Source organism: Idiotropiscis lumnitzeri, chromosome 6 (assembly GCF_059441095.1).
Source record: "Idiotropiscis lumnitzeri isolate Australia: NSW breed Sydney's pygmy pipehorse chromosome 6, RoL_Ilum_1.0, whole genome shotgun sequence".
NCBI classification, from domain to species: Eukaryota; Metazoa; Chordata; class Actinopteri; order Syngnathiformes; family Syngnathidae; genus Idiotropiscis; species Idiotropiscis lumnitzeri.
Genome location: NC_142396.1, coordinates 17,694,939 through 17,719,919, shown reverse-complemented (window position 1 = coordinate 17,719,919; position 24,981 = coordinate 17,694,939). Strand labels below are relative to the sequence as shown.

General features: G+C 41.6%; 1 protein-coding gene across 10 annotated transcripts; it reads right to left on the bottom strand.

Annotated features, from left to right (window-relative positions):
• Positions 1-369: 369 nt before the first annotated feature.
• On the bottom strand, positions 370-22,507 carry zcchc14 (zinc finger, CCHC domain containing 14). Of its 10 annotated transcripts, none has more exons than XM_088298673.1 (15): positions 22,279-22,507; positions 21,262-21,787; positions 14,930-15,157; positions 13,010-13,211; positions 9,454-9,524; positions 9,289-9,360; positions 9,068-9,135; positions 8,371-8,549; positions 6,677-6,719; positions 6,122-6,605; positions 5,751-5,848; positions 3,783-3,877; positions 3,426-3,626; positions 2,107-3,330; positions 370-1,534 (listed from the first exon to the last, which is right to left on the bottom strand). In XM_088298673.1, exons 2-15 carry the CDS (start codon positions 21,760-21,762, stop codon positions 1,479-1,481), a joined length of 3,522 nt encoding a protein of 1,173 aa, XP_088154799.1. In that variant the 5' UTR covers positions 21,763-21,787; positions 22,279-22,507; the 3' UTR covers positions 370-1,478. The 10 variants fall into 10 exon arrangements, with proteins under 10 accessions (XP_088154799.1, XP_088154800.1, XP_088154801.1 ...); XM_088298674.1 differs by having other exon boundaries at positions 3,426-3,578; XM_088298675.1 differs by having other exon boundaries at positions 3,426-3,575.
• Positions 22,508-24,981: the final 2,474 nt, after the last annotated feature.

The following is a 24,981-nucleotide window of genomic DNA, read 5'->3' as shown; positions in this document are numbered from 1 at the left end:
CGTTTTAATCTGGCCCGCCAAATTTGAAAAAAATTAAATGAATAAACCTTGTTAATGTTTTATTTTCTAAATACTGTGGTTTTTCAAAGACATATATATGGTTGTAATGCTTTTGTTCACTTTCATTTAAAATTAAATGTATTTTTTTTTTTCTCAGATGAGGTGAAGTTACCAAAACACTCAATCCATCTGCTCCTGGTCCGGCCCCTCTGTCAAATTTGAGAACCCATTCTGGCCCGCCAATCAAAAAGTTTGCCCACCCCTGCTCTAGACACAAACTGACTTTTCCCGCAGTTTAGCCAAAAGCCAATAAAAGGAACACAAAACGTGACCTACAATTGTCATTTTATTGTTGTTGTTCTTGAAATACTGGCATAAAAAAAAATCACTTCTTAACAAAAAGGAAGCAGCATGCATGCTGTGAATAATTTTACCAGATCGTCTTGTGACGTTAAACTTCCAGCTGGCTTTTAGACGACAACTAAACAAAGACATAAAAACAGGCTTTCAAATGTGAGCATGCATGCTTTCAACAATTTGCAAAACCCATTGCACACTCACAATGATCACAACATAAAAAACTTTCAGTAATAATCATTTTAAATAAAGATGGCACATACTAGTGCCGCACCCTCCAGGGGCATACAGATTGCAAGTAGGACAAGCTGTCATGTTAATAATTTTCTAGGTCCTGCCCAGAAACTTTCGTCAACAAGGTTTCACTGATTAGGAAACAATCCTTAGCTTTTTTCTTTTCTTTTGTAAATTACAAAACAATTGTGTTGTGTCATTCACCTACATCAACAATAAAACAATCCTAAAAGCAGGCATGACAAATTTGGCACTTGGTGATCTTGCCTGAGAGCGAATGACTGAATGCAGAGGAAATGCAAAGCCTTTACAAACAGGTTTCACCGTGATAGTAAAAAGGCAACCTTAAAAAAACGTGTTTGCATATGTTCCGTGCAATGCAGTATTAATCGTAATACAGAAAATATAGACATTTGTTACTTTTCAGACAGGCTGACCGGCACAAAAAACAAGCTGGCAGAAATGTGCTGTGCTACATACACACTTGTTCTTTTAAGACCAATACTATACAATGGAAATTTAAAATGTAACTTCCCCTCAAACCTATGTTATGAAATCTATAATAGTACTGTATCACATAGTAATAATAACAATAATAAGGTATAATAAAAAGTACGAAAAAATGTAGAGCACATTTTTGAAAGCTGAGTACAACGTGCTCTGCAGGCCCACGTCTAGCTTTTGAGAGGTTTTAATTCCCATTCGTCCTCATGACATGTGGAAACCGATGATTGTTCACTGACAACTGTTACGCAGAAAATTATAGAAAAAAGACGACCGAGACAGTTTGACACCAGCTTGAGTTGGACAAGCGACATTAGTCGTGAAGAGGGATTAACTGTGGTTGGAGTAAGTATTTTGGGATTTCCCAAATCACTGCAGGCTCGTCAGTCCCCAGAGTCCTTTTTGTCAGAGTGGGGAGTGTACTTCAGTCGAAAAGTGCCTGTGAAATAAACAGCAGAGATCATTCAATCACAAATCTGGATACTACAGTTGCGATAAGGCGCTCCACAACCTCAAGTTAATGACACTCAAATGCTTGTACTGTACACTGAAACATACAAATACAAGTCTGGCTATCCGTTTTCTATGTACAGTATGTGAGTGAGAATTGTTGATCTAGTTTACTTGTATTTGAGCAAAAAAAGTTTAATCAGTGCTTCCACTTTTACCTTTTTGAACACATATCTGAATTTATACTGAAGTACGGACTTATATTTTATTTTTGTCTATTCTGCTGTTTTCCAAATGTTTATGATGACAGTGGTAGTTCGTGATGAGAGAATGAAGCTTCAAATCTGCTTCATGAAACAGTTGTTGAATTTTTGAGTCCTCTTGATGGCACTGTTGGTTTAAATAAAGCATTTAAAAAATGGCAAGTCAGTGTGCTTTCAGCCCAATGTTAATCAGAGAATGTCATCTAGAGTCTAAAAATACGACAACTGGTTCATGAAGCAGATTTGAAGCTTCATTTACCCATCACCAATGGTAGTCAGTGTTCGTCAGTTGACTTACCTTGCTGCGATGACTCCATGGGCGGTTGTTTGCACACCTCTGCTCTGTGCCCATGGCCACCACAGTTGTAACAAGAAAGGTTCCCTGCTAGGCGCTTCTGGACCCCGTTTCCCACAATGCAATGGGGCTGGTAGAAGCTAAAGCCCTTCTGCTGGTCTTGTGACCCAGGGGTCTGGCAGTACAGGGGGTTTGGTGCCATCATCGGGTAGGAAAAGTGCGTGGTAGCAGTGCCTGTGGTGCTGGACGAGGCCATGAGGGGGCTGAGATGGAGCAGAGGGCCCAGAGTGAAGACGGAGCTGGTTGAGAACGGCTGCAGGTATCCGGACGCAGGCGCGTATGCGGGAAAGGCGGCGTAAGCTCCGCAGTTGCCTTGACATCCGCACGAACTGCAAACGCACATGGAGTGGGTGAGGCCTTGACTTGGATCCAATGGGGTGCCAGAGGAGAGGCCCGCGCTAGATTGCTGAGGGTAGTACATGTTGCCGGGAACTGCGGCAATAGGGACAGTACTTGCGGTTGCCATGGAGACAAAGACACTACCACCACTGGAGCTAGCAGATCCAGAGGGAGACTTTGTGGAGGCGCAGGAGGTGGCAAAAGTGGAGAAGGAGGATGTGGGTGGGTACGAGTAGTATATGGATGGTGATGAGGACGAAGAGGATGAGAGGTGAAAGTGGAGCGGAGGATGGGACACATGGTGGAGGCTGTTTGAGGTGGAGGTCAGAGCACAACTGGTCTCAACCATCAGACCCACCGCAGCCCCTGGAAGACCAAGACAGCCTTCTGAGTCAGGAAGGGAGGAGGGGGCGTCCGCTTTCAGTTTGAGCCTGGGGAGCAAGTTTTCGAGCCTCATTCCCTTGCCCACACCAAGCTCAGAACTAAAACCTGCACTGGTACCGCGTGGGCCTGAGGGTGCCACTTTAGTCCTGTCCTCGGCGCCCAGGGGGTGCGACCTCAGCTTTCGTGGGGAGGCCAGGATACGCGCCTGGTTTGAGAGTGAGGAGAGCAGGCTTTGACGGTAGCTGCCTTGTGGGTGGTAGTGGGAAAGCGTGAAGGGGAGTTGTGAGGAGCAGGACGCAACGGCAGGAGCGGTGATATCCGTTTGGACGGGGTGGACCTGCGCCGTGGGCCGGCTGGAGCCTGCCGGGCAGCTGGAGTTCAGAATAAAAATGCATGAGCGCTCCTTCGCTTGACCACCTCCTACCGCATCTGGACCTGAGACACCTGAAATATACACACAGAGAGCGGCACAAAATGATAACCGCAAGCAAAATTTCCCCGTCTCCTTTTTTCTGGTGACCTCCAGGGAGGCAACTTACGCCTGTAAATGTCTCTGCTCCTGTCCAGCGTGGCGTCGCAGCAGAGGGGCGTTCGGGGGGAGCACGAAGAGCTGGAGTAGCCTGAGGACGAGCTGCTGTCTGTGAGGACGGGGTGATGGTGCAGCACACTGTCCACCTCCACTCGCAGCTCTACTTCAACACATTTGCGACTACTTTGTGTTGATACGCTCATGCATTGATCTTCCAAGGAGCAGAGTGAATAAAACAAGGACAAAGGACAAAAATAACCACTGCTCCTGATTATGACATTCAAGTGCTTAGTCTTCTTCACTTTTTTCCAAGTAACCTGCCTTTTCTCAGATCCAATCCATATGTTGTACAAAGCCGTTTTGTTACCTGCAGTGGAGGTGTGGGTGGAGGGTCCCTTATGACTGGAAGGCGTCACTCTTGCGATACCACTACAGGTCCGTTTCTCCATCTTCATCTCCCTGCTGGTCAAGATGAAATACAAATGAATCATGAACAAAAAAAAAATGAATGCAAGGCTGAACCAGCGCAAAAAGAATCATTAAATTGCAAGTATAAAACTGCCCAACCAAGGGTTTCTTGGCTCTTTCCGCAACCATAAACAAAGAAAGAAATGATGTTTGAAAGAAATGAAGTGCCTGCTCGTGAACAAACAAACTAAAAACAACTTCATTTGAGGAGAAAATGGCCTGCAAGTAGCCAGGGCTTTTAACCGGTTCGACAATTTACCAGGATTTTAAAAAGTCAATGTTTCAATAACCGCTACACGGTCTGTCACTGGTAATAAGCTCTTCTTTTTTGAGCAGCGCACAATATGATGGGCAGAGTTGAGTACATGAGTGGCCTCTTTAAAGTTAATTGGCTCCAATTATTTCTTTTTTTCTGCTTCTCTGCGAGAGGAGGCAGGTGCAATCAGAAGCCATGATCCGCCATCGGAGAGCCACCGCTAGTGATGGGAGAATGAAGCTTCAAATCTGTTTCATGAAACAGTTGTTGTATTTTTGAGTCCTCTAAATGGCACTGTTGGTTTAAAGAAAAGGGTTTAAAAATTTCTTTCAGCCCAATGTTGATCAGAGAGTGCCATCTAGAAGAGTCCAAAAATACGACAACTGGTTCATGAAGCAGATTTGAAGCTTCATTTACCCATCACTTGCCACCGCCGGCCCGGCCCGGCCCGGCCTGAAGCCAGCGTTTAGGCGGATGGCTCCTCTGGACTGCAGGTGGCTCTGCAACTCATGCCCACTGTGCAGCGAGGCAGAGACATTCCCGCTACTCACCTGGCTTGCCCACAGGAGGAGGAGGACCGAGACAGGTTAAACAAAAGAGACACAGCTAGAGTTACACGAGTGCTTTTGCATTGACCTTAAAAAAAATAAAAATAATTTAAAAAAAGTCTACATGTTTAGGTGCCAGTGTGTCCCCAAATAAAAATCTAAAAATAGCTCACCAGCGATGGGACGTTGTGTCTTGCAAGATGAACTAAGAAGAATAATGTTAACATTTATCTATATATTTATACTGACTTAATATGGGACATGTTTGTTAACGTACCAAATATTCTATAATTCGTTTTTTGAAAAAAAAAATAGTGTTACATGAATATTGAAAATAAATAAGAAATTTTAAAGCTGACATTTCAATATTGTGATATCGATATTTCACGTATGTTTGCGAAGACAGTAAGAATCTAATAACGGCCCATGCCGAGATGTAAGTGCCCCAAAACCACCAGCAGAGGGCGACATCAATGCACACAGCAAGCTGGGTTGCTCCCTGGCTGTTGTATCTGCAAATCTACCGTATGGAAAAGCACTGCAAGAACTTTCCATTTTGTTTGTCTTGTTCAGGCATGCACACACTCATGCAGACACGCGTATACGCACACGCACACGCTCACGCACACACACACACACACATACGCAAATGCTTAACAAATGGAAAACATGATCAAATGATAAGCGCAAAGCTCTGTATGTGTGTGCGTGTACTTCCATTTATGTGTGGCCATGCTTGTCTGAATGGCAATTTATGCACAGAGACACATTTGAGTTGCGTGTGCAATTGTTTTTGCATTTCTTTCCCTTGATTATCTCGCATAAGTAAATCTTATCTCACAGTTAGTAAACCATCTGTTTTTGCCGTTCCGTACTTCCACTGCTGAGCTCCCGTGAGCCCTTCTTTTTGGCGAATTGTTTATAAGCAATATAAAGCAAGATCCTGTGATGCAAGTTGACTCCACATCACCACCTGCTGGGGGCCGGGAGAATACTTGTCCCAATGTGCTGGGAGCTCAACAGGTAGCGTCAGAAAACGAGTTTATTGACAACTGCAACTTACTCTGCTGACTTCTGCAACTCCAGCTGAGTCTTGAGTTTCTTCTTTGCTCCCTGGGTTAGGTCGTACTTGTTTAAGTCATCTTCTGTCAGTGCTAAAAACTGTATTGAAAAAGGAAACCTCCAATCACTCAAATGTTACTTATTTTATAAGCCCGTATCAACTGAGTGGCAAAGGTTTGCGAGTGTTTGCAAACGGCTGGAATGTTAATTTTTCATCAGGATTTGTTCAAGGTCGCGTTGAACGGTCGCAAGGATGTTTGCTAACAGTTTTAATAGTCGCAAATGTTCAACATACGCTGCCTTCGCAAACTTTTGCCACTCAGTGGAATACGGGCTTAAATAAATGGAAGTCGTGTTGGAGACTGCGCCCACCTCTTCCATTGTCAGCTGTTTGAACACCGGATAATATTTATGTAGGCGAAGCTTGCGCAGCCAGTCCAAGATGCCGTTCTGCTCTGGTGTGTTCACCTGGGACTGTGATGGAATCTGTGTGTGTGGCTGAGTACGGGACTGAGAAAGTGAATACGAAAGGGACTGAGAATGGGGTGAATGCTGTGGTTGGGTCTGCAGCTGCAGAGGGTTAAATGAGAACTGCTGGGGCTCCGAATACGCGTGCGGATGAAGTAAAGGACACGGTTTGCTTTGGGGGTGCGGCTGGGAGGAAGCATCACCTCTGCCGGCAAGGAAAGCTTGTGTGGGCAAGGTGGGCACCGTGGGAGGCAGGGAGGACAGCTGAGGAGAGTGTTGCGGACAAGGATGTGAGGGAAGGAGAGACGAAGGGTGAGGGGAGGAACGGCTCAGGGCAGAATTGTGAGTGCTGACAACAGGTTGGACACTGGCCACTTTGTACACCGCCCTGAAAGAGGAAACGCTGTCAGAGGGCAGAAACGCTGCACATAGCATGGATGAGTGATGATGGAATCTTACCTGCTGGCTCCTCTGTACTGCATCATACAGCTGGCAGAGCTTGCTGAGTGACAGATGACAACGTAAATATCGTAAGCACGCTTTAGTTTATTGGTCATATAAACATGGAAATGATAATCCCCCTATTCTTCCTATTTATAATGTATTTGGGTTATTGAGCTGATGCCGTACAAAAAGTATTTAAAGCTGGGTACACACATAATGACAATTATATAATCAGTAGAGAAACATAAATGGATGGCATACATATATACATAAACATAAACATATACATATATATATATATATATATATATATATATATATATATATATATATATATATTTATTTATTTTTTTTGCCTTTCCTTATCTGCTTGGAAAACGGTTGGGGCACACAATCGTAAATATTCAACTTGTTCAAAAGTTACAATTGCAAACCCATTTGTGTGTGAACAACGTGGAGTTAAGCAGAACCACGGACTCCATGACTGGGATGAAATGGGACGACAGTCAATTAGGAAGCCACCTGAAGCTCCAGACACAAATAGAGGAGCAACTGGTTGCGTTGAATGTTTGTGGAACGTACAGTATCTTCCAAATCATTTACCATGATACAAAAACATGCAACTACACAGCACACTTTAAGGCGCTCTAAGCACACATTTTTTTCCTTGCCAATTGTGGATTCCTAACATTTACAAAATTGGATCTTTATGCATGGACCACATGGTTAGTTTCAAACATATAAAGCCAACTCAAGTGACTTGACTGAGATGATAACCATAAACCATCCTGCGGAAATAAATTAGAGAATTCAAACATACAGTATACAGAAGTATAATGTCAATCAACATAACTTTTTTGGACAGACTTACAAAGACCACCAAGAACATTAAATATTTTCAAGCAAGCAAAGTGATGAGTGTTGTGCAAGACCTAGATCATACACCTTGGATCGGATGTCATCAGGTTTAGCATTCTTCCTCTGACAGAACATAAAATATGTTTAAAATTGTGACTGTAAATACGATGCAAGCTAGGGAAGGACAATATACAGTGCAATTGCACAATCCTGATTACTTGCACTGACACTTCACACTACACGTGTATGCACACACACACACACACACACACACCTACTCACACACTGTACTGGAGGTTAAAAATACGCTGAAATGAAGTCACATTCATAGAATCAAGCGCATGCATTCACACACAGACACACAAGAGGTCACCACACTCAGCTTCCCAACACAAACATGCCACAATGAATTCCCACACCGGACTAAAATAGACGCTGTCCTCCCTCTAACAACTTCAACATACAAACCGAAAATTCTTCCTAGAGTATCACTACCACCTCCTCCATGGTATTAACACAAGTGACCTTAACCTTTTCATTCTACACGTATCTCTCTCACCAATAACACTTCATAAACATTCATTCATTCATTCTCCGAAGTGCTTTTCCTGACTCGGGTCGCGAGTGTGCTGGAGCCTATCCCAGCCGTCTTAGGACGAGAGGCAGGGTTCACCCTCAACCGGTCGCCAACCAATTGCAGACGGCATAAAGCGAGAGGAAATATTCCTTGTGGTATCACTGTCGCTACATCTAAAAATAGATGCCAAATGTCTTGCCTCCTTCGTAAAGATTTAAATGACTGTGATTGTGGTAAAATGGGAATTGGAAAAATGAAAAAAGAAACGACTCACTACAGTTGGAGGTGAATGGGCAGGCTGGAATGACAGGAACTGTAGGAGGTGAAGAAGGCATGTTGGGGAGGGAGGAGGAGGGAGGGGACGAGCAGTGGGGGGACAGAGGCCTGGTGGAGGTGAAGAAGAGTTGGACGCTGTGGTGCTGGAGGACATGGCCGGGCAACACTGTGAGACATCTGGGTGCAGAAAGCAGATCGTTCCATGAAGAACACACCAGAAATGCAAATATTTATTGGGATAAAATCTATAGCTCCTTGCAACTTGGAAGACTGGTTAGGTAGACCTTCTACGTTCTCTTTGCTCTTGTGTGGGTTCCCTCCTGGTGCTTCCTGGCACTGTCCGAAACGAAACGGTGTTCAGCTAACTCAGTACTCAGGGGGTGTAAATGTGAGGGTAAATGGTTGTCTGTATCTGTGATTTTTTTTTTTTATTTGGTGGCACAGTGACCAAGTGGTTAGAAAATGCACCTCACTGTTCTTAGGGTGGAGGTTGGAATCCGGCCTTCCTGTGTTGCTATTTACATTTTCATGAAGAATAGACATTTACGCATATCATAACATCATTCTATTTCTCTTATGTTGTTAAAGTAGGAGATTCCAGTGCAAAATTATTGAATTAGAAATCCAATTTTCATTGTCCAAACTAAGAGTGAGCTATCACCTTCGATGGGACAGAAAGTCTCCATGAAACTAACCTGGCATCTGAATCACTCGACTGAGGCGAGAGCTGCTCCATTCGCTCATCAGGAAATGCCTGTGACAACTGGGAGAAAAAGAATATGAAATGAAATGTAAAAGCATAAGCACATTACTGGTATATTCTCAACCATATCTCATTTAAGTCCATTGCAAAATACTGGAACACCAATGAAGCAACAGGTTGAGTAACATCGCGGAACAGCGGGGTGGGCCTCACCTGTGAAAGTAGCTCGCTCACCTCCTGTTGACTTCGGACAACAGATGAAACAAAGCCATCGGACCAGCTGGCCTGAAGGATTACGAATAACAAGAATAATTTGAATTAGGTGTCATTTTTAAATACGGTTTGGGCAGAAGTGTTAACTTGTGTGTGTTCACCCACCTCAAACATGTAATCACTTATGTCTTCAAACGTATGGGTCACCCCTCGCAATGCGACTCTCTCAATTTCCACTATAAAAACAGTTAACACAAAAATATATAATCATATCTGACCAAGCACAAAGAGTGCTCTGAAAGCAAGAGATTATAACATTCTGTCAAGTTAGCATGAATCTTTAAAAGGTGCCCTGTTTCATGCCTGTTCATCCTCAGCCTGAGATAAAAACAGGTCGCAGGCGTCTCAACAAAATGTCTGTGGCTTGCTTTCTTTATAATTCACTTGTCATCATGCACTAGTAGAGCTAAGGTAAACAAGCTCGCTCATTTACCTGTCACTTAAATTTAATCTTTCTGAGCCTGGAATTGACACCTCGGAACACTTTTGTTATATTCATGCAGTATGTTTATTGCTATAGTGGAATTAGCAAGTTTTAGGGGCGGATCCGTCTCATTGAGAGAGCCAGTCTTTATCCGGCCCACATACTGCTAGGTCAGTGGCGAGTACTGCGTTCATTCATCATTAGATATTCAATGTGGGCTGGAGGTCGCCAGCGTGTTCCTTTGGAGTTTTGCTGTCCCTCGTCTTAAGTGGGCTGTCTGACTGCGTCTTTCACTTTGAAAAGCATGCGTGTCACTGGTGGAAGCAGCATTCCATCAGCATGCTGTCGAATTATGCTTGCAAATTAAAGAGGCTGTGTCAAACTAGAATAATGAAAGACCTTAGCAAAAATAGATAGCAGGTCTCGTCTTAAAAAAAAAAAAAGATTCTAACATGTAGTTCAATATTTTCACCACTGCAAGTTCTGAATAAAGACTTTGGATTTGATGGTGATACTTCATACTTTTACATTAAATTGTCTTGGTGAAAAATGACATAACCATCCTGAGCAAAATGGATGTGGTTGTTGATTTTCAGCTGTCCATTCACATTGCTCTTTACAAAGTCAAGGTAGCTTGTCTTTATCTCCCCAAGTTTTGGACAATTTAAATAACCATACCAAGTTGTGGCATGTAGGGAAAAGGCCTGAAAGGTGCGGAGATAGTAAGCAAGCTCTATTAAAAAAAAAGTTGCTGGTTAATATCATATTTTTATGTTGGCTATCAAATGAAATAACACAACAAGACATCAACTGCCAACATGTCGAGAGGTGTGTGACGTCATGGCAAAACTATCAACACTCTATCATTTTACTTAATAGGGACTATTATTTCTACAGTACATGCAATCCTTCCCTTGCTTTGATGAGCGAAAATAACATTCATGTTAAAGGTTCAGGTTAGGGCTTCTTCACATTTGCTTCATGCTAATACATACGGGGGGTGAAAGTGATTTGAACTGGCAGGATTGTTTTCATAGATGGGTGTGATAGCAAAATAACCCTTACATATGAATGGACTCACATTAGACTTCATAAAGTATTATGAAACCATATTAGACATGCAGGGACAAGCAACTGCGTGGTGAAAAGAGGACATGAACAAAGGAGAAGACCGAGGTTTGGTAAAGACAGAAGTGCAGGACTAAGTATGAATAAAGGCCAAAGGAAAGATACTTGATGTGCACCTTCCATCGTGTTTGAGGGGTGGTAACGTTAAAGGACCAAACGTGGTGCTTGGCATTCATAAGAATGTTGGGAGTCAATAAAAAATGATACAAGCTTCCCAGCTCAGGTCACTATTTATGTATGTACTGTGTGTAGAAGTCAATACAGAAGACCTTTGCTTAAAATGTATTCCTCATCCTGTATTTGGATTAATTGGTCAACATGTATGTTGAAAAAACACGCAGTAGAGACATGACACACAAGTGATTGCAGAAATGGTGAGTTTGGCATGTAAACTTAATTTTACATATCTCTTTCTGATCATGTGCCTCCAATTCTCAGCAATCATCTTTCATTGTGCTCAAAATGACTGACGTGTGTCTGAGTTCAAGTTGTGCGTTTTATGCTAATGACAGCTATGCGATGTGACCATGAGGTAATGTGAGATAGTTGAGTATTGTGTTTCAGACAGAGGCAGGGAGCCAGACCAGGGTTGGGGCAACTGGCAGCTAGCGCCCACACTCTGGGTGGCCCCTCAAATAATGGTCTCCATTTTTTTTCTTTAATAATTAAAAAAAAAAAAAAACTACACACACACACACACATATACACTTATACACACACACATATATATATATATATATATATATATATATTGTATATATATATATATATATATATATATATATAAATAAATATTTTCCAATTTATAAATGTTTCCTCGACTACAGTGGCTCCTCGCATACGGCCTGCGAATTTACCTATTTACAGAATTTCTTCTTCATTATTTCTTTGTTGTGGCCCCCTCCATCACTGAAATCAAGGATAGGCAACTTAAATGCTGGGGGGGTCCCAATTTTTAACACCAGTGCCACTGGGAGGCTACGTAGAACCAAGTACTTTCTAACATCCTGTGCTACAAAAATGCCATTTATATATATTTTATTTTTCATAATACATTTCTGAATACATGTATAAAAGATCCACTGTCGCAACTACAACAAATGGTTTGAAGCAAACAACAAAATAGTACCATTTTTCCCAGTGCAAAGGTCTCTCCTGCATTAAAGCTACCATTCAGACGGCACAAAACAGCAAAGAAGCAGTGTGCACCGTCCTAACAGCATAATATATGTCGCTCTGCTCACTTCAACAGTTCCTTATTCTCATTTAAATCAGCCACGCAAAGGTTAATCCTTTTGATATGTTGAAGTGGTCATAGGTAGGAATGTCCACATGAATTCTGGTGCCAATTGATCACCGTATACGTATACGTTACGTACGTTATAAGCAAAGAAAGTACAATGATTTCCAATGGAGTGATCGGTCCCTATAGTGACTCTTGCAGTACCATGGGGAGAGCGGAGGGGGCGCGTGGTCATATTCCACATTTAAAGTCGCCATTTTTCAAGTCGTCACTTATTTCCTAATTTCTCTAAAATTAATAGATAAAAAAGAAAATGATAACTCATTTCCGTTTGCTGATCAAAAAAATTTATAAACTGCCAAAAATGGGCCATCTTGGGTCTTGTCCTCCTTTAAATCACTACCGAGTCTTTTAGGGCAGTAAATTTTATTACTGATGTAATTTTCACAAGCAGACCTATTATATAAGTGCCAATGTTCAGTCAGTATAAAACCAGTCAGTCAATAAGTAGTATTGTGGAGATGTCCTGATGGACCACCTGAAGGTGCAACCATGAGTGAAATGAAAACCGGAGTGACATATTACACTGCAATGCCTGAGGCTGCATTCTTGAAGCTAAGTTATGTTCAGTGGGACTGGCATGTTGCATCTTGCCCAGCAGGGTTTGACTGCGTGTACCGCATGAGACACACATTTCAAACTCATATGCACCAGTGGGAGGTTCAGTCATTCATCATTAGGTCAAGCTGATGATGACAGTGAAAGGCTATTTATAGCATATGATAGAGTATGCAAAGAGGTGGCAGGGTGTCAATCATATCAAACCTTGGACCTTGGTTGGTTCTGACACTTCTCCAGAGGCTCACCTGTTCCTCTTTTCTCCTGGTGACTGGTAGGTGGTGCCGCAGAATCGTGACCCTGCACAGCATTTGGAGGAAGAGCAAGGTGAGGAGTAGTTGCAAGGTCGATGTGAGGAGAGTTGAGTTCCTGGCTGACCGGTTGAGCTCCTCTGATAATTTTCACCTCTGATCCAAGTGCAGGGATTGTACCAGCCTCTTTGCTTTGGTTCTGCAGAGGATGAGGGAGAGACCATTGAAAAAAAGAAATGTTTGGACTGCAGGAGATCATTTATTAACTCAGGATAGCTCAAATTAGCAGACTGCATAGAATTCAGCAATTTTATCTTGAGACTATGGACTCAAGTCCAGCTCTTGATTGAATGATTAATTATAGTACTCCAATGCTTTCATTCAATTATGCTGTACAAAAATGACTAATAAAAACCCGACTATGCTCACAAGAATTTGTCATATATAACAGCACATTGTCTTCACATGAACATTGAATTAATTGAGAAAAACAAAACAAAGCCCCAATATAAAAATCCTGTTTTCTTCAGATTGTTTGTCATAGATTCACGTTCAAACCTTACAAAACTACCACCATGTGTTATATGTGGTGCAGACTGCAGAGTGAGCCAAACGTGCATGAAACATGCTATTGAGACAGTCTCATCCACGTCACATGGGTTGAGCTTACTCGCTTTTGCTCACACCACAAACACCAGATGACATGTTTTTATTAAGGACGGACAACTACTAATACTTAAAGTAAATTATCTAAGTTCAGTTTTCTTTTAATAGGAGTAAATTGTGTCTTCTATAAATTGACTCATGCTCTGTCCCCGTTTTTCCCCCTTCTGTGTTGACTGATTCATAGCTGAACTGGGATCAGAACTTCAAAGATCCTTTTAGATTCAACACCATAGCTTATGTCAAGTCTGCTGCAGTAGAAAAAAGCACTGTAACACCCATTAGAATGGTTTACTCTCAGGCCACGCTAAGAGATCCAGAGGGAGAGACAGCATTTCTAACTTCCTGGGGATTCACTTGAGACACAAACACACACACGCACACACACACCACCAAACCACAGAGGGTTGATTTCAGCAGCGAGAAATGTGCTGAGCTGCACTAAGTAGGAGCCAAGGGCAACAAAACACTAAATACAAATGCTCTACTCCGAGCAGGGTACTTTCCCTTTACTGCTCGTTCATGTTTAATCATTTTTCCTGCTTCTCTTAGATTTGGGAAAGATAGAGAGATGTGGATGATCAGAAGGAACAACATGTCTAAAATTTAAATCCTGAGATTAAATCTATAGACGGCAACCCCACATCAGAAAAGGGCTTTTTCCAAATGTGGGTAAAAATCCAAAACATATTGGATATCTGTGAAATTTACTGCAGTGTAAACTGATAGATCGGATGTACCCCAAAACACACCGACAAGTAGGGCTGAAAAATTTTAGGAAAACATTGTATTGCGATTCTTCTGGCAGATATTGCGATTTCAGTTTGATTTGCGATTTTCTTTACAATGTACAGTAACATCTATAAAACTGAAAATGCAATTATACCATTTAAAACAATAAAAGCGATTATTCTTATAATAACACAAGGCCACTTTAGAGGCTTTGTGGGGGAGGCAGGCCTTGGTTCAAGTAAGGCAAGATGTTCTTGTACTACTTGATTTTGTGATTGATTTTGCATTGGTGTGTAATTGTGCATATAAAAATGCATTTTTTAACCCAAAAATATTCAATATTTTGTACTAATGTAAATGTTCATTTTACATAAATGCAAGAGTCTATGTCAATATTTTTTTCTCACATTTTTGCGTCTAAGTCAATAAAATGGAATTAACTGAGTTACGTGTGACAAGCATTTAAATAGTCATTAAACCTACATGAGTATTAATGAGGCTTACAGTTGCCCAACTTCCTACCTTGTGCCAGCATGTGCAGGGTGAATGCGAGAGTTGAGCAGAAGACACAGGCAAGGAGGCCGCACTTGTGTCAGGTAGCGAGCAGCCAGAGGGAGACAAAGAGGCTGAGCCAGGTAAGGACACACTGTTCTGGGAATAGTGGTGCTGCAGCTGAGTGTAAGAGAGAGCCACTTGATCGCCACATGTGCCTGCTCCTTGACCCTCAATTCCCGCTCCTCCATAGCTCACCTGGAATATCCAACATATTCATTAACTGAATGAAAAGTATCTTGTCTACTTTTACTCAGTCCTCTGTTGCCTTTTCCAACATCGAATGAACAGAGAAGCATTTTTATCCATCTATCTGAAACATTATGTCATGTGCCGCCTTAGAGAACTGTTTTACAACATAGATGTAATTAATGTTCATGAAGTGCCTTACGACCACAAACCACATCTTCGTCTGGCGCAATGCCCCCCACTCGTATTCGTAGGCACTTAATGTAACTGTGAGAGCAAATGTCAAATGACTAATGTGGGATGTAATGAGGCTAAATAAATGTGTTTTCTTGCTCACACAGCGTGAGTGAAGTGATCCGAGGCAGCGTAACCCTCGGCAAATCGAAGGCCGGGTGACATTCGGCAGTAATTATTATTATTAACACGAACAATGTGGAAACGTTTCTCAATTTAAATAGAGAGAGTGATTAAAAATAAATAAATGAATAAATAAAATTCTGTCTGGATGATCACTTGTTGTCTGTCCGGTAGCTTGCTTGCTGTGCCTCTGTCTGTTGCCGATCGGTTTTAAGATATTGACAAAATAAAGGTGATCAAGAAATTGACATCCTTTTTGTCAGTCTTGATCTTTTACTGTTGAGAAATTGTTAAGAATGAACAAAGATGTACAATGCTTTGCAAAAATTTGTTTATTTTGGGGTTTTTTTAACACCAAAGATTAAGCCCCTAAATTCAATTAGAGCATTTAAACGCGGCACAGAGTGCACCTGTTTTTTGTCACTTATGGCTTGAAGCCTTTTAATCAGTGCCTGGAAGCTTTAAGGCGTACAGTTAGGCCAGTGCTTCTCAATTATTTTCTGTTTCCGCCCCCCAACAAGAAGAAAACAATTTGTACCCCCCCCCCCAACACCCACTCTCTGCCACAACTATAAATAATAGCATTTCCGTTGCAAAACAAACCTGCACCGTAGAGTTAATACTCGTTGCACACAATGGACAATGAGAGCACCACTGCCAACTACTGGAGTGAATGTGCAATTGCACATTATTGTAGTACCGCGGGAAAAAAAAGCATGTTTCCCAGGTTCACACGTGCCCCCCTCAGCATCGCACCGTCCCCCCCAAGGAGGGGCCGCCCCACAATTTGAGAAGTTAGGCAAACATCTTTTCACCTCAATTGTCATGAATGCACAGAGGAGATCTGCAAGTGGCTTATAAAGAATATTGCTGCAACCTTGACAGACGCACCGTCTAATTATTCACAATACATACTTTACGTGGCGTGAGAAGGCTGTCAAGAAAAGGAAACACGCAGCCATGGCTACTGCCAGATTCGAACACCCAAAGATTGAGACGGACGGCATGGATTTGTATCATGAGTTAAAAAGGTTCAGCTGCCATGCAAATTTTGTCTTCGATGGCCCACTTGTTGAGTTGGAAAATAAACGGCGTGTAGGAAAGTTTCGATTGTCAATCAGTAAACAGGGTAGTTAAATAGGCAAGGTGAGAGGCAAGATCCTGTGAAAGTATGAGACAAGTTTGCAAACTACTTTAGGCCAAGAAAAAATAAGAGAATAGAAAGGCATTGTATCCCACAAAAGAAGCAAGGTGCGACCGAGAGTTTTGGTCACTTTGTGAAATACCTAAAACTTGTGCTAATGGCAGTGAGTATGCCGACTCCAACGACAAGTTAACTGAAAAAAGGTTTGCAGATGGCGGCCGGTACGCAGGTGTGTGTGGCTATACTCCTGCTACTTTGGCTTTATTTTCTATTCGCAGTGCTTGGTGCTATTCTGTCTGAGTCTCTGAATAATTGCACATACAAAGTTGCATTACATCGACTGGTACTGGGCACTTAATAAATGGTGCAATGATTTCCTGCATCATCTGCACAACCGTCAGTATTGTAAGTACTGCACCACTGATCACTTTATCTTTGCTCTTATGACTGTCCAAATTGTTGCACAGCTGTCATTGGGGTGGTATTACTGCACAATGATACCTCTACATTACAGAAAGATTTGCTTTACTTATATGTCATGTCTTGGTTTATTGTAGTTGCCTGTTACTGTGAAGTCATGAAGCTCATACTGCCGGAGACAAATCACTTGTGTGTTTTACATACTTGGCCAACAAAGGTGATTCTTCCTTCATAAAGACGAACAACCGTCAGTGCTCACGAACACACCTAGGGGCAATTCAACCTACCGTGTACATTTTTGGAATGTGGGAGGACAGAACTTTTTGTTGTTTGCCTTGGTTGCTCAGAGTCCCGCACCACTCCATTCTCGTATGGTGTTCCACAAGGTTCAATTCTTAGGCATCTGCTGTTTACATTGTATCTGCTCCCTGTGGGTTCCATCTTAAGGAAACATTGTATTTCTTTTCACTGCTATGCGGATGACTGACAGATCTATCTATGCTTCCTCATTGAAGCCAATTTTGTCTTGCTTGGAGGGAATCAAGACATGGATGGTGCTGAATTTCTTGAATTCAATAAAAAGAAAACTGAAGTTATGATGTTATGATACAAGTGGCCCTTGTATTTCTCATCCTGCTGACCTGGGCCCCTGGCTCCTTTTCTTAAGCCCACATCTTTAACTTGGGTCTTAAACTGGACAGTGATTTTAAATTGGACCAGCAAATTGCTGCTTTTGTTAAATCCATTTTTTCATCTTTGGCATCTAGCAATGGTAAAGTATCTCATTTCTCAACTGCACTTTGAAACTGTAATTCATGCCTTTTTCACATCTTGGCTGGATTAATGTAATGCCCTTTTTTTCTGTCTGGTCACTCTCGGAATGACCTCATGCTAAATGTTAGGCAAACCCCTTGGCTTCCCATCTTTAAAAGTTGTCTTAAAACTCATTTTTATTCTTTGGCTTTTGACTCAGCATGAGACTTGGTTTTTAGTTTTACTGTTTTTTTTTTTGCTTTTTACTGTCTTCACAAATATTCTTTTATTGTTTGTTGTTCTTACTTTTGCTCCATGCACATCACTTTGCCTACATCAGTTGTCTTAAAAATAAAAAAATCTTCAATTTAAATGGCCTACCAGTTTGAAATGTCACAGAGACAAATGATCGTTAGAGAAGTGTGCAAGTGTCAACGCTGTCTGTCAGACAAAAGCCCACAATGATCATTAAAAATATGCACAGCCGAGCACAGCCAACAACCCATTTGAGACAGACAGTAGACAAACAATCAAACAGCTGCTTCATATGTGGCAAGCACCAACAATAATCATGGAACCAAGGAAAATGTCCCGCAGTGTGTGCTCATACTGCCACAAACCAAATACAAGCTCAAAAGGTGGAGTTTAGAATAGATACAGGCACGAAGTTCAAAACGTTGACCCGAGACATCTATCACCACACGTGGGAGCTAAAGCGTTCCAACAGGACCAAACGCTCATACTTGAACAGGAAGTTGAGACCTGTCGCTGCAGTAGAAATACAAAAGCTGTCAATCACATGCTAAACGAAAAATCATCAATATTGCTCAAGAGGAAGCCCGAAGTGCTCGTCGACTCATCAATTTGTACTGTAATCCACTGTCCATTAAGTACACGCGATTTTAATATCAAGCAGCAAAGGAATAAATACAGTTAAAAAGGAAAAGGCACGGCCGTTCGTCCTCACGCTCTTTCATCCGACCCCCTGGACAGTCAGCCGCCTCAAGCCTCCATCGCTGAGATGGGCCCGTACACGACCGAGGCGAGCCTGTGCTATGAATCTCATGCAAGTGAATGACAGCATTGTGTGCGTGTGGGAATTTTTTCTTTATTTAGTATTTTTACAGTTAACTTCACCGCCGACATCTTCTCTAACTACTTTACATGAGTATTTGTTTTGATGACAAAGTCTCTGCATGCTGGATACAAGACCAGGGGCGGATTCTTTTGGAATGCACCGCTTCTCCTCACTGGGGTTGCAGGGGGTGCTGGAGCCTATCTTTGGGCAGTAGGCGGGGCACACCCTGAACTGGTTGCCAGCCAATCGCAGGGCACACAGAGACAAAGAACCGTCCACACTCACACTCAAACAAATGTTCCTGTTTTTCCACGCTCCTAGTTCAATTTTGCGGCATGATAGACTCGTCGTTGGCATGTCTGCGTCGCAGGTCTCCAGCCTTCATGCATGTTATCTCTGTGCTTTCTTGGGTTTTCCCACATTCCAATATCATGCATGTTAGCTTAATTAAAGACTCTAAATTATCCATAGGTGTAAATGTGAGTGTGGATACTTCTTTTATATGTGTCCTGCGATTGGCTTGCGACGAGTCCTTGGATGTACAACACCCCTAGCCAAAAATTAGCCAATGAGTACAAGTGGGAGCAAAAAATAAATAAATGGATGGATGGATTTCAGTTTACCAAATCAACCCTTTATTAAGCCAAAAATCAACTCAATTTAATAAGTAAATTCTCAAAAGAAAATGCTTCTGCTCCTAGATTACCGAAAATGAATTTTTCTCACCTCTGCGTTTGCAGATATCACAAAAAGAAAAACTTGGTGCTGTCAGTCGAAGGAGCAGCTTTCACCTCCACACATAATTTGCACGACTGAGGTCTGCTCTGCTAACAGGTGGGCTGTCATTGACTTTGACAAACCTGTAATTTAGCGTTTAAGACACCACGTGAGTCTTGCATGCTCGTGTGTAATAGTAATTTGCTTCGACTGGTTTCATAAACACTTGAAGTACTTTGGGTTAACTTTGTATACTTCCGAGTAGCTGAGTTGACTTTGTCTTTTTGAGTAGCGAAGGTTTTTCAGGTATTATATTATGGGCATTACACGCAGACTCACAACCGAAAGGTGCACTACACCCTGAACTAGTCGCCAGCCAGTTGCATTGCACACACACAGACCGTCACGGAGTGGAAAACGATGCCACGCTGCACGCACACAAGTCAGGCGAGTGCACTTATCTATTATAGCAAATATAATTTTTTTATTGCCTCACAATCACGCAATCACTAGAGAGCGCTCCTGATTTGTTAATATAATAAAAAGAGAAAAACAACAAGTACTGGGTAACACTTTATAATAAGTACACATTAATTAGCTCAACATTTGCAAATGCTGAAGTCATCATTTATAAAGCATGTTTCTGACATGAAAAATTATTTGCATATGATTTGTAAATACCTCATTATAAAATGTTACCCATAACTATTTTGAGAGTTTTTTTCTAACATCCAACGACTTTAGACAGTATGCTGTTGCAGACTGAAAGATTTTGCAGTTTTTAATGTGATGTGAATCTCAACATCCTTTTTTCTGTCGTTACCATTTATCTAAATGAAAAACTTTGAATTCTGTCATGTTAATTAGGTATTTACAAACTATTTGCAAATGATTATTCATATCTGAAACATGCTTGATAAATGATGACTTCGGCATTTACAAATGCTTGGCTAATGCTTATTAGTGTTATCTTATTATAAAATGTTAGCAAGTACTGTACTATAGAGAAGAGCATTTTTTCTGCCTGCTCATCTATGACGAGCCCACTTCCAAATACTCCCATTAATAGATTCCCTAATCGTGGGAGTCATTCTGACTATTGAATGCTTTATTTACTTGTTTGGCAAAAGTTCAACATATTGACATGAGACATACTTCTACAATCATTCATAAAAACGCAGCCACTGTTGGTGCTGGCATCATATTATATGTAGGTGGAATTTCCATCTACTATGTACTAAGGACTTTGAGAAAGAAAATGGCTTTTGCAGGGGAAGCATGATATCTTGCTGTGTACAAATTGTATTGAAAAATGTGTTTTGCAAATCCTACCTAAGAGATTCAGTACAAGAGCTGAATCAGAATTAAAGTAATTTACAACAATAACAATGCTCACAGGAAATAGATAGATAGATAGATAGATAGATAGATAGATAGATAGATAGATAGATAGATAGATAGATAGATAGATAGATAGATAGATAGATAGATAGATAGATAGATAGATAATTAACTTTCAAATAGCCATCTATTTTTTATCTCATCTATGGTCTTCCAATAGTTTACTGTAGCTTTGTTATTTTGACAATACCCTCATTCCATAGAGACATGTGGCCAACAGATGATGACAATTTTGGTCCTCACCTGCAGTACGTCCTGTATCTGGCAGAGTTGCTGCCTCAGAACTCGTTTCTGGTGGAAGCTGAAAGCCGGGTGGTTGGATGCCATGGTGAAAAGCAACAGAAATTGTTCCTCGGCCCTTCCGTCGTTTAAGGCCAAGCCGTAGTTGTTGATCACCGTGTCTATATGAGTCAAAGTTTGGTACAGGACATTCGCCGCCTCCCGGTTGTCAGAGCCGAGCAGGGCCAAGGACACCAGCAACTTACTCCGCACCACCTCGTCCGTGATGTTGGTGAGGCCGGCTAAATCGGTGGGGTTGTTGGCTTTAATCTCAGCATCCCGGAGCGAATGGTAGTCCTTACGGGCCATGTCTTCCAGGCAGGAGCCGAGGAAGCGAAGCTCGATGGGGACGCAGAGGTCCAGCAGGCCACACAGGAACTCTGCTCTCAGGGCAGAGGTGAGGGAAGAGAACCAGCGGTACACTCCTTCCCTCTGGACATGGGTCCGACTCTCCACCATACTCATACATTCAACGACAGTGGGTCTGAATCTTAAAAACAAAGCAACAAAATGGAATAAAATATGGGAATGTATTTTCAACTGAGAGCTTGAGTAAAAAAAAAAAGCGGGGTGCGCGGCCACAAAGGCAGAGGCACCGTGACAGTTCGAGTTGACGGCTCTTTCTCGTGTCGCACTCTTTCTCTTATTGTTTCTCTCCACAACTGAAAGGAAGGAGTGACAAGGGTGGGGAAAAACTCTTTGTCTTTCCGCTTCAAGTAATCTACTTTGCGCTGAGGACAACCTCCGCCTGGTCCTCCTCCGCCGGTCGGACCGCGGCTCCACTGACAGCCGAAGAAACAAACGACACTCACCGCCAAGCTCGCCTTCCGAACAGTCACCGCCTACGTCTGCCATTCAAGAAGGCACTCAAGCATATCGACAGGCATCTTGACAACAGTAATTCCAAAACTGGTCAACGTTTTAGAAGGCAATGCTGTTAACTATATCAACTGCTGCGAAAAGTTGAGAAAGCAACGTTACCTTGTGAAACAACACTGCGGAAAAGTACTTTATCCAAGTACAACAAAGGACGGTGTTATGTTATCGTTCTCTTCATCCCGTCGCGGCTCAATATTTAGAAAATAACAGCTGGGTATAACTTTATCCTACTCTGGATACAAGAAACGCCCACTTCACAGCTCCTCTCTGATTGGCTAGTAGTTCTGTCTGCAATCATGAGCGCTTTTTGATTGGCCCAGCGTTCAGCAGAAAAGATCAGATTTCTCATGCGCTCACGCGGCAGTCAAGTACAGAACGTTAAAAGTAAAATATACATTTAGTGATTTTTTTTTACTATGGTTGTGTAGGGTTACTTTTGTTAGTTAGTTAGTTAGTTTATTTGTAAGACCAATCATGTTATATAAAAATAATAATAATAATAATAATATAATCCGTCTTGGTTTAATGTTTGGTTACATGGTTTCCTTGTGTTCCTTTATGTGTCTCTTTCGCTTATTGTGTCCACCTGTGCGCGTTTCCTTGCCCATTCAGTTCCTTCCAACTCTTTGTGACTTGTCCAGGTGTTCCTCATTGTCTCGTCAATTTGTTTATATTTAATTTCCCGTTTCCTTTCTACCCTTATTGGTTCAATGTCAAATGTCCTTTGTAAACCGTCCATGTCACGTCTGGTTGCTTTTGTATATTTCAAGTCAAGTTTCCTAGTGTTTGTTTTGATACTTCTGGTTGTTATGTGCTTTAGTATTTTTTTTTCTCCAAACACCTTGTTAACCTATTTGTTTAGTTCTTTTGGAAATCAAAAATGTTTGTTTTGCATTACTCCCTGCTTCCCTGCATTTGGGTCTTCCAATTGACATATAATGAAATGAACAATACATTATTATCTTTAACACGGGGTTTTGGTTGATAGGGTGTACTAATGATTGGTGGTTTAGACATCAGCAAAGATGCAAGCACAAAATGACAATTTCATTTTGAATGTTGGCTTAAGTAAATCAGTCTGGCTGCGTGAGTCTGTGCATGAATTGTGGCCGATAGTTGTAGCCTTACTCTTGTGTCAATAAGCATACTCAGATAGCAAAATATGTTAAAGCAAGGTTGCTTTTTTTTCATTTTTTGGTTTTAGTTGAAGACTGATGGTCAGTCAACATTGGTTCAACAACATTTTGTCGGCATTGAAGTTTGTGATTCAAAGTTTCTGTTGAATCTACATTGCATTTTGGTTGAATTAAAACAATTGAAAGCTCATTGTTTAGTTTCAAGTCTCAACGTAGATTCAACACTAAAGCTGAACCATATTTCAATGTTGATTCGCCCGTATTTTGCTATCTGGGTTCTGTTATCGCTCACATATATATAATAACGTGACTGTGTCACCCTTAACCACAAACGAGGACATTGTAATACTTTTTAAACATTGCACCTCACTAACCACTACAGCCACTGGGAAAATAACATCCCAGTGGGCATTTGAAATCAAGTCAACAACAATATGACATTGATTGAATGATTTTCATCATATTGATGTTGAATTGACATCAGTGAGTACTGCGACACCATCAGCGACAAAGGTAATAATAATAATTGACAATAATAGAGCTGACTGATTTGTGGAGTTTCAATGTTCTCCTCGTGCCTGCGTGGGTTTCCTCCGGGTACTCCCGTTTCCTCCCACATTCCAAAAACATGTATGGGAGGTTCATTAGACACTCTAAATTGCCCCTATGTATGAGTGTGAACGCGAATGGTTGTTCGTCTATGTTTGCCCTGCGGTTGGCTTGCAACCCAGTCCAGGGTATTGCCTGAGGACAGCAGGGATAGGCTCCAGAAGCGCACCCGCAACCCTCGTGATGAAAAGCGCCTCAGATAATGGATGGATGGATGGATGGTTGGATGGATGGGATGAGTAGAGAGAGTAACAAGGGAGTGACTGCTGGAAATGGGAGTGTAAAGGATTTAAATTCACAGGGAAAAAAACATTTGTGATGCAGACAGTCTATAAATCATATAAAACCAAATATGGATTTAACATTATTAATGTGAATATGAAACATGTCAATCAAGGTGCATTAAGACATATTTAACTAAAGAAGAGTAATGAACAGAGAGTGGAGATATACTCTGTATGGTAAATTGTGTTTCAATTGTATAGCGCTTTTTTACCTATTGAAGCACTCAAAGCAGTTCAAACTGATTCACATTCGGCTGTGGCGTAGCATCAGGAGCAACTGGGGTTTCAGTATCTTGCTCAAGGACACTTTGACATGATCACAAAATCCGCGAATCGTACCACCACCAGATGGCAGCAAATCTTCATGTATAAATACACGCTTGACTTGGCCATTCATTTTGATGAAAATAACACCGAGGAATGCTGTTAAATTGACTAATTAAGTTTTGGCAAATTAGTTGTTTAATCTGTTGATTTAACTTTTCCTCCAGCGTTGTTTCCAGTCTTTCCTGTAATTGACCGCGCCTAGCTCTTGGGATGAACCCCGTCCCCCGTTTCTATCAGTAACAGTGGTAGGATCGGTTGTTATAGTAACCAGGGACCGCATGTGCCTCTCTTTCTCCAACAGGGATGCTGCACTCATACTTACAGTAAAAACACAACTGCCAATAGTTGTTTTTATTTTAAACACTTTAATTAATTTCTCCACGTGAAACAAAACCAAAACAGAGTAATTCCCAGAAATCAGAAAACAGGGAAAGGAAAGGAAGACAGAA

Excerpts from the sequence above, each read along its gene's own strand:
- zcchc14 (XM_088298669.1), bottom strand. The coding sequence starts at position 21,762 with ATGAGTATGGTGGAGAGTCGGACCCATGTCCAGAGGGAAGGAGTGTAC. Across the intron at positions 8,550-9,067 it reads TCGAGTGATTCAGATGCCAG|ATGTCTCACAGTGTTGCCCG; the intron begins GTTAGTTTCATG and ends TTCTGCACCCAG. Across the intron at positions 3,878-5,750 it reads GAGTTGCAGAAGTCAGCAGA|CAGGGAGATGAAGATGGAGA; the intron begins GTAAGTTGCAGT and ends CATCTTGACCAG.